The 13,845-nt window shown below is 43.1% G+C and overlaps 1 protein-coding gene across 1 annotated transcript in view; it reads right to left on the bottom strand.

Moving 5' to 3' along the window:
* Nucleotides 1–13,845, bottom strand: part of Meis2 (Meis homeobox 2) — a 208,230-nt gene that overhangs the window by 190,014 nt on the left and 4,371 nt on the right. Inside the window, 5 exon segments of the mRNA XM_057780829.1 lie at nt 1,255–1,369; nt 10,734–10,883; nt 11,628–11,678; nt 12,750–12,800; nt 13,506–13,647. Of these exon segments, the coding sequence (XP_057636812.1) occupies nt 1,255–1,369; nt 10,734–10,883; nt 11,628–11,678; nt 12,750–12,800; nt 13,506–13,647 (509 nt within the window).

The following is a 13,845-nucleotide window of genomic DNA, read 5'->3' as shown; positions in this document are numbered from 1 at the left end:
GGTCACTTGGAACCACAGTTAAACGTCTGTATTGCAGATCCACTATTGAATCTACGTACACAATACCTTCAAAATGTGTTAGAATGAAGTCTATTTTACAAACAGTCCTTCTGATGCATTCAAACCAATATACATATAGCTCACAAGTTCTCTGATAGACATTTGATAGTGCGTCATCTGTGAGCCACAACTTGTTTAAAGAGACAGATTCTGACTAGGATTCACTTACAGGTAAAAGACATCCTAGAAAGGCCTGTTTTCTAGATTCACTTGGAAATTCAGGGGTCCAGAATCTCTGGCCAGAAACATGGAGGAGGGCAGATACTCATAGCACACCAGCGACTCCCTTTAAACATCCTGTACAATTACAGCTCAAATTGTAAAGCAGTATTTGACTTGGAAGCCTGTCTAATGCTTAAATATTGTGGCCATAAACAGAAACATAATAGAGATAAAATAGACCTAAGAGATCAGACACCATCTGATGTAAAATATTAAAAAGTAAAATCTATACACATCCCTGGACCACATTCAATAATGCATCTTCCTTTAAATGATCATTTTATCCATAGAAGAGTCATTCCTACCAATATATAACCGTTCCCTGTTGTAAATGGTAAAATTCGTTCCAAATTGCAGAAGGCTTCCTTGACATCTGTAGTTGTTCTCCTCGCCTTCTAAAACTATTTTTTTTTAATTGGGACAAAGATCACTATGTCTGCTATATAGAAGAAGGGACAAGTATTATTGAAGAATTTTAAAATCCATCTTCCCAAAATAATAGTCTGTATAAATCTCTTCAACCCTCCCCAATCCCAGACTGGCATTTCTGGAGTTAATAAGAACAGATTTTTGCCTCTTACAAGCTTTAGAGGCATGGTTGCTTTAATTATAAAGTCGTATAGTACACATTACAAGCAAATAGCCTGCTCATAGTATAATTCCAACTACTGGATTATAACAGTTAGGTAGGTCTGTCTTTCTGATATTCACCAAAGTAGTGTAGATAACCACATTTGTAAGAGAATTGGCAGAACCAATCAATTATTATTGCAATGTGGACTTAAAGATTAGATAACTCATTCTGAGTCTTTAAATAAAGTAACAAGAGGAATCCCGTCTTCCTACCAACCAGTTGGTAAACTCCCTACATCCTTACCTTCCCCTCTCCTGTTTACATGACTGATACCATGAAATGCGGAAGTTATTTTGGTCATGCCTACTTTTGCACAAAGAAAATTCATAACTTCTTACCTTGCTCACTGCTGTTGTCTCCACTCTGGGAAGCATGGCCCCCACTGGAGGGTCCTGGGGTGCCTGCTGAGTGAGTTGAGGTCGCATCATCGTGGTCTCGCCAGGATGAAGGGTTCTGATGTCAGGATGCCAAGGAATTTTCCCACAGTTACCGTTTGAGCCATAAATGAGGAACCATGAAGACAGACAGGCACAGTGGGAGAAAAAAAAATGTGTATATATTAGTATTTTCAAAAGTGGCCACAGGCATGCTATTCTATGCCATCTTTTTCTGCTACATCAGTATATACATTTGTTAAATCTGGTATATCTCTTCTGAGTGTGTACATCCTATTAGATGCAAATTTACACCTTAGGAAAGTTAACTTCTGCAGTGAGAGGAAACTGCCTTAAAATGTCTTTCTCAACTTTTCTATTATAAGCAGGACACATTTTCCTGGTGTTCTCAGACACAAAATCTAGCAGACCATGAACCTCTACAAAGTTCAATACTCCCTTCAAAAGAGTATGGGGTCAACAATGGGTGGTGGGACAACCCCTTACACTTTCAAATGCTTGCCTTAAAAGAGTCTGTCTGAACGCTCCAAATGCTATCAACAGGTAGATTGTATAAACAATAAGAGCAATAGCAATCATGTGTCATTGACCATCAAACCCTGTTTTAATTGGCACAAATGGTAATTTTTAAAAACGAAACCGATGTGGGCTACTTGCCACTTTGCCAACAAGCTGAGACTTTCGCTTTAAGTGACTAAGCAGGGCCTTCTGGAAGAACCTCAAAGGTCTGCAAGGCAAACCAGGAGGTACCAGCTCATGCTACTTTGCTAATATATTCGTCTCCTGCTTCCCCTCCCCTTTCCTGATCATTCCCAATACCACCGCTGTAGCTTAAAGGGAAACAGGAATTCTAATGTACAGGAAGGACTTTATCAGCACCACATGAAGGCAGGCAAGAGATGGAATTTCCTCTGGCAGACAGGGAGAGCAGGAGCCACACATGAAACACAGCAGCCTTGGGGCCAAACCTGTACACTTGTCACCTATGTGCTATGACTGTGACTAAACCTGTGGGCAGACCTACAGGCAAGAGCACTCTTTAGGGGTTGGAACAGAAAGTGCAGGACAACATTTTAAAGACATCGCCATCTCTCAGAGCAAATCAGCACTTTTTTACTAGAATTGGTAAACAATAATTCAGAGCAAGCATGGGTCACCTACAAACCATGTGGCTAGGTGAAAGGAATCTCACTATGATACCAGGACACAGAGTTTATTAGGAAGATAATCAGCCTGTCATTTTTCCCCCAGACTAAGTCCATAATGTACCTACAGCAGATAGTGCTACTGAAATAAAACCAGAAACTAAAGGAAGACAAATAAAGGAAATACTCGAACTTGGAACAACAGCGGCGGACATTTTACCCTATGGATCTTCTATAAACATATTGTACTTTAATATTTGGAATTTTGGCAGATGAAGACATGATCCAGATCTCTGTGATCAACAATATCAACGTCAGTGTTGCTGGCGACACCGCCAAGCAAGCCATCGACTCAAAGTCAAGACCTTGAGTCGAAATCGTGACTTTAAATATAGTTCAGGTTCAAATCTGTACAATAAAGATGCAATGGAAAAAAGAGGATTAAGGAATTAGGTGGGCATGGTAGCACACGTCAATAATCCCAACATTCGAGGGGCTCAGGCAGGAGGATTGCCATGAGTTTGAGTGTGACCTAGACTACCCAGTGAAATCCAGCATCAAAAAAGAAGGAAGGGAAAAAAGGGAGGGAAGACAGCAGGTGGGAAGGAAAGAAGGAAGGAAGAAACGACTGATTTGGAAATGAAAGTGAGAAGAACATGTTAGACTGAGTTATCTGCTGCTTTGATGTCTCTTTATGACAGGTATTTACTGCGTGGGGATCAGCTGAAATGCTGGATGAATTGCAGCAGGGGATGGAAGAGAGAGAGGCATGGCGTGTACTTATTCTGCGACAGCGCGGACGGCGGGACACTTTCCCTAACCAAACTTTCCAGGGTACACAGCCGGTGAGGTTCATTTTATGCACTGCAGGCTTTTTATTAAGCTGGCTGCTATAAAAGCTCCTTATCCCTCCTGAAAATTACAATAATCAACCACTAATACCTCAACTATGTTTTAAGGCAAATGTCATCCAACACTATTATATAATTGTTCGGATGGAGCTGGGACAGGTCTTTCCGTTTAAGCACTGGCATGATGGGAGGGTTCTTGCACAAACGATTCCTGTAGCTGAAAAACACGGCTGTGTTCTTATCAGCCAGGCCTGGGCTGGACTTTAAAGTCAAGCCTCATTAATTCATAATTTAGTATCTCTCTCTCTCCGTGGATTTCGGGAGCAGGTGTCTTCTAAAGTCACACTTGTCAACATTCAGGTCTTTGACTTTCAGAGTGGTCACCAAATTTTCTCAAGTTCTCTTATCTCCCACTCCCCTCTCTCTTCCCTCTTCTCTTCCTCACCTCTCAAAAACATACTCTGTTGAAAAAAAATGGTGTCTCTTGTGCTACGTTCAGTGGAGAGACTGAAGCACATTGAGGGGAACCTTCTGTTAGTCATCTAATGTGAAGAAGGATGGACAGACAGATCCCTCCGGGAGTTGTGGGGTAGAGATTCACCCCAAGATGTCTATATAAAGCTACAGAGAGTGGTGTGATCATATATAAAGACACACATGGGTAATCTGAGCAACATAAACAAAAACTCATCCTTCTCCGTTAAAAAAAAAAAACCAACTTAAAAAAACCACAAGCTACATAGACAGCATAAAGCATTGCCCATAATACTGGGTTTTTCTTAGATGAAAATACTGTGTGTAACACAGCTTCCTTTCCCCCCTCCTAGATAGTTTCCAAGTTTGCGTCCTTCAAGAATAACCACCTGGCCCTCTGCCAAATTATAAGCAGAAGTTGAGTGAATCCTGAACCAACGTGATATACAAAAGCATGTAAAAACATATGACATATGTAGAAAAATATATAAAAGAGAATTGATTCCTACGTGCATCAGTGCAGATGAGAACTCGAGTACACATTCCATAATACATGTCCTGTTCTCCAGCCAAAAATACCATGAAGACACCCCAGGGCAAGGAGGGAACATGTTTCTATTCCCAACGGCTTTAATAATTGGGAGTCAAAGATGGCACTCCCCTTGTTCTCTATATAATTGCGTTAAAGAGCAGGGTTACCAGGAGAAAAGCAGTGAATGCCGAGTAGTGCACAATAGGAGATGGGAAATAGATACAAGAAGCTCCGTCTCCAGGGGCAGTTTTTTTCTATTTGCTGGGCTACAGACTCACAGCTGATAATGCAAGTTGTAATTAATATAAAAGCAAGAGACAATATGGGCAGAGCTTGTAGCAGCGGGGCCACGGGAGAGCGCTCCGCTGCTCTCCCTGGCTTCTCATTTGCACAGGGCTTTCCCTAGAAAACACAATCCTGCCAGTGTTTTCTCCCTTGAAAGTTAAAAAAAAAAATTGATTTAGTACCGTCATTGAATTTTGCTAAATCTAGAAAAGAGAGAACAGAGAGGACAGGAGTCTCTGGGCACAAGAGGCGAATCCTCCGTGTGCGGCTTTTGTTGAGGTTGCAGATAGGCTGCAATTATACTTCAAACCAGAATAGCACTTCTGTGAGGGCCCTGCCTATAGGATAATACTTAATAAGTCCTAGCCAATTGGTCATGTTTCCTGTATCAAAGTATTCCCCACAGCGCACAGTTCATTCAAGGGGTCACTGGGGTAAAATGCGCAAGCGTTTCCAAATAAAACCATAAAAGTAAAATGTCTTGGGCTTGAAGGAAACAGGAGCCACTATTGCATTTAAGAGTTGACAAAAATAAACTGAGATCTTGTTTTTAGACTCCATATGAAAAGTTATTCTCTGCATGTGGGACCAGGGAGAAGACAGAAGGATAGAATCAACTCTTGGAGCCACCTCTAACAGGTCATGTGACCGGGAGTGATCGCTCCATTGATGTCCTTTTGGACATGTCATTTATCTCTTTGGAATTATGAAGTCATACAAGATAATTCCCAAGGTCATGTCCACTTATGTCCATTTTGAAAAGTACTTTAAACATAGCCGACATTTTTTTCTAAAACCCATATAACTATATAACATAAAACTGAGAAGTATACAGGAAGCATGAAAACACAGATATGTGTTCATAGGTACACAGTAGCAGAAAACACAGCCAAAGACATGTTCATTCGCTGAAGAGGTACACAGATTCATCTGACTTGACACATTTAAACCACGAAAGGAAGGCATATTTGCGCCAATACTTCCCATTAATATGAAGTTACTTATGTCATATGACTTTACAGTCCCTTAAGTTAAAGTTAACAGTGTGGACAGAACTCTTTTTAAAAAGATGCAAGCACTCTTCTCCTTGGGCATACAAGTCCACAAGTTAAAAACATTCATGGACGAACTGGGATAAATGCTGGGACTTCAACTTTTTGACTGTGATGTTGACCAAGAACTCGGGACACCAGTGTGGGCTTTTAGAAGCCGGAGTCTTTAAAAATGTAACTCAAGCTGGAGATTTTGCCTCAGCGTTTGCAACATTGCACCGGGCTTTGGGAATTAACGCATAGGCACATCTCACACAAGGGCAGCCTCCTTTGCAAATGATTGCTCCATTGAGTGGTGGACTCTCGAAGACAGAAACACATTTTGCTACTCCAGCGAGGGTTTGAAAATGCTTTCTATGATTCTGAAGTGTGCCGGCATATCTCCTAGACCAGTCGGTACATAAACAGCCAAGACAATGACGTCAGATAACACCAAGTCTTCTCATGGCATTCTGAATGTCTACGTGACTGTCAAATGTATCTAGGATCCATGTCACCATGTTTACACTGAAGACATGCTCCAACTGCACAACCTAAATAACTTAAATGACGTAAATACTCTTGATGAGAAATAAACAGGAATGCTACCAACAAGCAGAAATTTCGGCAGAAACAAATAACAGAAAGCCATGTCTTCTATCAGGGTCCTTAAGAAGGGACCCTGAGTTCCAAAGTAAAACTTCTCAAAATTCAGTCCCAGGGGCTTTGAATAAAGCACAGCCTAACACCTAATATCACACCTCAGTGTGAGAAACCAAGAGACAAAAGCAATCACTCATGTTATTAATGTGAATATCCAATCTCATTATTCTCCTTTCATCGTCAATAGACCAAACACTCAAACTCAAACCTCTCCTCGCTGCGGCCATCACTTCGAGTTTTTCAAGTAATAATAGATTTTCTCTACCAGCACTTGACCATTTTCTGTCAAGAGCAAGATTCTGGTAATTCTTTCTGCTGACCTAACCCATTCAAAAAAAGAAAAAAAAACCTGTAACAACATAAATATACTTGACATATCCAGAAACGCAAAACAATAATAGCATATGTTCATTGAAGCTACAGCACAGAAATGAAAATAAAATGTCATTTTCTTATGATGTTATCAGAGCCAGCCAGTTTTAAGGTACCTGCCAATTCATATTAATTCACATAACTATATTTTCTTTACTTATTTCTTTCAAAGCAAATAAAACGGAGGTGTTTGGCACCGTGAAGAGGAGTGGCATAACTATATAACCATCTGCACTGCAAACAAGTGTAGCTGGGAGAATATATTTCAAACAAGTATATTTTGAACATGTAAACTTGATATAAAGATATAGACTATCTTCATTCATAAATATTATGGTGATACATACTTATCTGTACTATATCTAAAAAAGTTGATCTCAAATTATATAAAATAGAAAATTTGGATATTACTTATTTTTTTTTTTTTAGTTTACTTCAATAGTCTAGGAAAAACGCAATTGCTTTTCGACAGTTTCCAAGTTGAAACTTTTTTAAAAAAAAAGTTTTCTTGACATGTTTGTTTTAAACATGATAAATTTGAATGTCTGGGTAACTTAACATTAGCTGCAGCTGGAAAACACAGTTGAGTTTCTTTTGATTATTATCTATTTTTCCCTCAACAGTATTCTGAAAAATACTAGCATAGCCATTTGCTAGCTGCAACAATTATCCTTATGCTATAGTAAGATGATGAGATAAAACACATCCTATGGTTAAAAAAAAAAAAAAGCATTCCTCATGAATTGACTTAACACAATACAGCAACCAAAGTCGCACACTTCATTTTATCCTTGGTTCCAAACTTCCCCTCATCTTTCCACACATCATGTTTGCTAATAATAAATGAACAAACCCAGCATCCTCATTGAACGTAAAGAATGGAATGCAAGACCCTTATGGGTCTTCTTTTAATGCATCTATGTTATGAAATTAGCACAATACCTGGTCATAGTACATAAAAGTCACTCCTAAAAGCCTGCTGAGAATACTAGCTTTGAAGGTATTTATTCAGTCAACTGCCTTCATTCATTTATGTTTTCAAGTATTTTAATAAGGAAATGGAAAATTATATTACGCTTAATATCCTGCCCTTGATAGGTCTTTCATTGTTTTTCAATGCATGGAACTACAAAGTTAGTCTTTCATTTTTTCTTTCACTCTTTCTCCTCGCTCTCTCTTCACACACATAGATACACACACACACACACTCACACACGCGCATGAACGCACAGTGTAGCTTGATACCACTTAATAAGGATAGAGGTGTATGTGTTTTTGGGGTGTCAAACAGCTGTCACAAACTGTCACCTCCACAAGAGAAACCTTGGCACACAATAAATGAAACCACACTCCTTTTTTTAGCTGTCATTATTCATAGCCAATAAGTTGAACCGCTCACGGCATTTCATGCGCAAATAAAACCACGACGTAGCTCAGTAGATCAGAATAGTGGGCCAACAGAGGAAACAGGGGAAACAACACGCTGTCTGGGCCCTTCTGAAGTGGCTGATCATCACCCTGCACCAGTGTGCAGCAAATGAGATCCAGCCTGGGGCAAGGCATTAAATATGCATATCAAAGCAAATGAAAAAAAATAAACCTGATGACTCAAATTGAGCACATTTATATGCTGAAAATGTCCCCCTTACATCACTTTCAGGTAGGGGTTCTGTGGTCTTCTCCCTCTCTTGTGACTGAGGGGGCTGAGGGATGACAAGTTTGTAGGAACCGGTGAAAAGCCTTAGAAGGATGCCCTTTGTCGGGCAGGAGGGGGTGGCCTAGGAACGAATGCAGTCAATGTGCCCACGGTACCTAGAAGGCTGCAGAGCTTTCAAGGTTTTCTCACTCGTCCCGCATGAAACACAAGCATGTGGCAGACCTTTCCATTTCCCACTCAGTATGCTGGTGGAACAAATTATTGCTTCATTTCAAAACAAATAGCAGGGGGCTAAAGCAAAAATGCTGTAGTTCAGATCCCTAGGAAATAAAAGGCTTTAAATTATGACGCCCAATGAGGTGGCAAGCCCTCGTGGATTCAAAATAAATCAGTTGTCATATTTACTTGATTGGGGGCTTGAAAGGGTAGCAACAAATGCTCCAGTTGACTCTTTTATCCGAAGATGATGATTGTTAAATTACTCAAGCACTATTCTCTTAGGTACCACCTCCTTCTTGAGTCTGTATTTAAATATTACGATGGCTTCACAAATTAGCATTGTATATCAGCCAGTGCCCTAAACTGCCTAGTTTATCTTATTTCTTCTACATAAACATCAGCACCCCCTAACTCCATACATCCACCAGAAAAGCCATTGTCAAGAAACTGTTGTAGAAAACCAAGTAGTCATGACCCTACAACACAACAAGAGGGGAAAAAAAAAGCTTTTGATGCAGAAGCAACTAGGGACCTCTCATGCTCCCAACCAGCAGATACAACCCTCTCTGTCCCCACCCCCATAATACAAATGCATGCAAAGTCATAAATAGAAAGGTGCTGAAAATAAGTAAAGAGCAAAAATAAGTAAATATTTATGACATGAACACTCCTCTTGAGCCACAAGAACACAAACTGCAGAGACACAGAGAAGAAGCCAAGGAACTTGCAACAGCTGCTAGACCTTTATGATTTCACTTAACACTTGCAAGGTACAAAACCCCGGACCACTTCCAGCACCTTGGAAACAGGTAAAGGTAAGGACAAGTGCAGGGGCTCTTAGCAGCACAGCATCGATTCTGTATCAGAACTGGACATCCTATGCTATGGTTTTCTGTCATTATTGGAAACTTGTAGACTGCTGTCCCACGTAGTGCAAAGGTTAACCTTTCAAATCAATGGCTGCTTCTTTGCAAAAACTTTTGGTAGAGGGAGAGGAGAACTCACAGAAAAGCTATTATTCCTCAAGTAGTTCAATTCACCCCCCTTCATACTCAGGATTTTGGGGGTGGGAGTGCAAACTGCCTTCAAACCTCAAGGCCTGTTTAACCCCTATGGGGTGTTAATATTTCAACTAAGAAGTTATCCAGACTACGGCCTGTATTGTTTAGGTTGTGAGTTCAAATGAATGTATAGACACTCTGCCTTCCACCTCCCGGCTCGAGTTCCCAAAATTATACTGCTATTCACACCTACTCTTTAACCTCGGCACTCTTGCCTTCCCTACCAGCCCTGCCAGCTGCAATCCTTCTCCTTGCTGCTTCTTCTTCTTCAGATTGTGAGCATCACTACATATGCTTTTTCTTCCCTCCATCAGATTCACTCGACGAGTTCCAAAATAGGATTAAAAACAGAGAGAATAGAAATCTCCTTTCCTGGCTTGACATCCACGGGCATCTTCTAAGTCACCAACTGTTGAAGTGTTAAAGTGCAATCACTAACCTATGGTTACTCAATCTTAATTCCCTTCAGCTTTCTGTAATACAGTGTTAAAAATTGGTTCATCAAGGTTGCTGTCCTTTATTATAGAGATGCTTCAGGCACTTGGCAATAAGTCCATATTCTGACAATAAGTTTCTACGAGCTAAAAGTCCTCAGAATTTTAATGTGTTCATTCACTCTTTTTATTGTTAATACACTGCAAAATCGCCAGGAATTCTTAGAATTGTCTTCTCTGGGAGAGAAATAGGCCCCCATTTCCCAGTTCTCTTCTTGCTCTCATCCCCCCACCCCATGTGCCTGCTCCATTCCTTCCTCTCCTGCTAACTGCCTTGTCTCTAGCTATCTCTGATGCCTTGATTACACACAGAAAGAAACCAGGAAAGACAAAAACCATCCTATCAAAAAGAGCACTTGCTAACACCCAAGCTCCAGGTCCAGGAAACTTTGCACGTTTAAAGCACAAATCTACTCTACCACCTCCTTGGTTCTCTGACTCTCAACATAAATAAGGGCAGGTCCAAGAAAGAGGAAATGAAAATAAAGGCCAAGACACTGGTAGTGAGACAGTGAAGGCAAACTCCAAAGGCGACCACACCATTAGAAACCAAAACAAGTGAGCTCAATACCACAAGGTTTTAGAGACATGCTTTGCCCAGTGGCCTTCAGAGAACGCCACTGGCTCTGCACACTTACGTGGTCGGCGAGATTTGTGGAGGAGCCTGAAAGTTCTTCATGATCTGACTTGGAGCTTCCATCTCTCTCGTCAATCACGAGGTCAATGGGCATTTTCCCCTTCAAGCAACTGATGTACCGGTGGCAGAAGTTATCACACAGTTCGTGGACCTAGGAGGAGGGTCATGGCGGAGGTTCAGCTCAGATTGTCTTTATATGTTTCATTTTTAAAGAGGAAGACTATTGGGTTGCAGGGTTACATTTGTGAAAGAGCAACAATGTGATGCTTTCCGAACTAACTCTAATTAAGCTGAAGGCAAGGAGACAATAGAGCAATTGTGGCAAGATAGTATTTGCCAGAGACTCTCCTGAGCAACAAGTTACAATAAAGAAAGAAGCTGGATTGAAAACAACTGGGTTCAGATGAGGAGAGCAGAGATGAAAATATGACATGATAATAACTCAGAAACATGTAAACCCTAGAACTGGGGGCACTTGTGATTTCATCAGCAAGGTGTGTATGTTTCCTGAGGAAATGATTGATTGACATATCAGTACGCAGACACCCCAAAGAGGGCTATTCCTTCTGCTTGCACCCAGTTCGGGAACTCTGGGCCTAGGGTAAGCTGAGCTAATAGAGACACAAGTAGACATTGTGTGCAGCGACACAAATGGTTCCTGCTGTACTTCAAATAATCCTGAATGCCTGGGGGTGGGGGCTTTAAAAGGCATGGCTGCCCTGATTCCCACATCCTCTGAGGCCCCTGGGTTGAGAAGTCTATAAAGGGGGAAGATAGAACCGTGATCAACATCTCCAGATGAGTAATCTTTCATCCGGGAGGCATGTAACATCCCAGTCATCTGCCTGAAAGAATGCGGGGATCATCAAAACGGGGATTGTTGTTTCCTGCTTACCTTTTCCAACTCCAGAAGATGAAACCTTAGTACTTGTATTGCTTGTATCATCTGAAAGGGAAATTTAAGAGAATGGAGTTAGGGTTCTGGGATGTGCAAATGTGTGTGTATGAGAAGGGGGGGGGTATGTTGAGGGAATTGGGCAGAGGGAAAAAAACCAGCAGGTGGCCGGGCAAAACCCACACATCAAGAAATAGGAAAACCAAATGATTACTGATCATCTCTGCCTCATTGACCACAGAGGTGGGGAACTAGGATAAGGGGTGGCCTTAGTATTCATTTCTTCTCCCTAGGCTCACAGTGTGCTGTTGGTAAGGGGTGCTTTCTCCCACCAGGTCTTCTTATTCCATACTAGTCTTCCTTTACTGTCTCCTCCTACCCTCTACCTCAGGTCAAATTGGAAAAGGAGGAGGAGGGAGAGATAATAGAATAAAACAAGATAATAAGAGTTCTGAAGAGAAGAGAAGAGAAGAGAAGAGAGGAGAAGAGAAGAGAGGAGAAGAGAAGAGAAGAGAAGAGAAGAATGGGGGGGGAGCCATTTCTTTGGATAGAAAGGCCTTTTAGAACAGCAAACCCGGAGCAAACCTCCTCTCAGAAGAAGGAAATACTCCAGATGAATGGGGAGGCAGGGCCTTTGAAAGAGGATTTAAGTACTTTTAATATTGAAATCCTGCAAATTAGCAAAAGAATCGCACCTAAAAGTGGCCTGCGCGGGAGAGCCCCTCACCTCCCAACCCATTCCCAGCCCGCCCTCACCCTCGGCCGCCCAGCAGTTATTTCCTTCGGGACAGCAGCCTGGGGCTCGGCCGCCTTCGCCGGCCCCGCAGAGGAAATAGCTCCCTTCTTGCGGCTTACTCCCGAGGCCGAGACCTGGGAAGCATCCCCACTCGCCGGCTTGGCGCCGCGGCGCCCGCTGCTACCTCGGTGGGTTTCTCATCCCCTGAGGTCCGTCCTGCCCCTGGCTCGCCCCTAGCCCCTCAGGAGCTCTAAATGGGTCCCTTCCCGTGTTCTTCCCTTGGAGGGCTATGCAGCAACTCCCTGGAGCTCCAGGAGCAAATGAGAGTAATTCTGAGCTTGGGATGGGGCCGAGGCTGAGGGCAAGCAAGAAACAGAGAACCTTACCAAATTATCCAGCTCTGGGTTTGAGGAAAAAAGAGGCTTTTCAGCACGAACCTATAGGAAGTAGGGAAAGTCAGCATGAATCTTCAGCCCATGTAAAAAGAGAAAACCCTGTCGGCACTGATCTGGACTGAGGCGGCGGGTACTCTGGAAGGGCTGGGGCAGAAGAGAGGGCAGGGGCTTTGGTAAAATCCGAGAAGCAGTTTGGTGTCTTAAGTGAGTGGGGTCGGTGGAGAAACAGCAGGGCCCGACTCGGTGGGGAGAGCCGTGCCCTATTCCAGTTGTAGCGGGGAAGGCAAGGCGGCTCGCGGATTCTCAGAACCCGCTTCTGCAGCCGAGCCAAGGGCTGGGTCTCCCCACCTCACGCACCTCCACGCCTGTGTAGACCTCTCACCAGGCTCCTTGCTTCCTTTGCTCCCGGGCACTCCCAGGTCCCTCCCAGCCCCTCTCCCCAATTCTTGTTCAAGTAGCTGCAGGCGGGGAAAAGGCCAAGCCCCAGATTAGGAGCAGGTCAACTTTAATTCGAGGGTCGAGCCCCTGTATTCCTGACTGGGGGGAAAAACAAACACCCATATTTATCTCCGTTTCCAATTCGCCTCCAGGCTAAGGGATGGGGAGGAGGCGCGGAGTGCGGACTGGGCCAGAGGAGCAGATCGGGTGTCCTGCCTTTTCCTCCGCTTTCAAGTAAGCTCGGAGGAAAGGGGAGGGAGGGTGAAGGCCTGCTGGGGGGTGGGGGTGAGTGGGTCAAGAAGCTTGGACCTGCTTGGCGAAGACCGCGATGTCCTCATTGAAGGAGTCGGAGGAACAGACGTCTCCGCCGGCCACTCCGGGTTCCCGGGGAGTGCAGGTCGCCAGCTCGCACTTCTCAAAGACCAGTGCTAACAGAGGAAACAACGGGTGCCTAACGGGCAGCGCCACGCAGAGACACACGCACGGAGACGGGGTGCAGAGGGGAAGGAGCAAGAACTGTAATCAACAAGTTTGGAGGGTTTGCATTCTTTCTTTAATACAACAGGCACGCAACACACTACACCCTCAGTCAGCCGAGCCTGGGCCACAAACAGAAAGGAAACAGCCTGGCCTTTTCCCTTGAATCATA

Source organism: Chionomys nivalis, chromosome 9, assembly GCF_950005125.1.
Source record: "Chionomys nivalis chromosome 9, mChiNiv1.1, whole genome shotgun sequence".
NCBI classification, from domain to species: Eukaryota; Metazoa; Chordata; class Mammalia; order Rodentia; family Cricetidae; genus Chionomys; species Chionomys nivalis.
The sequence above is the reverse complement of the archived record's forward strand: the minus strand, read 5'-3'. Positions and strand labels throughout refer to the sequence as shown.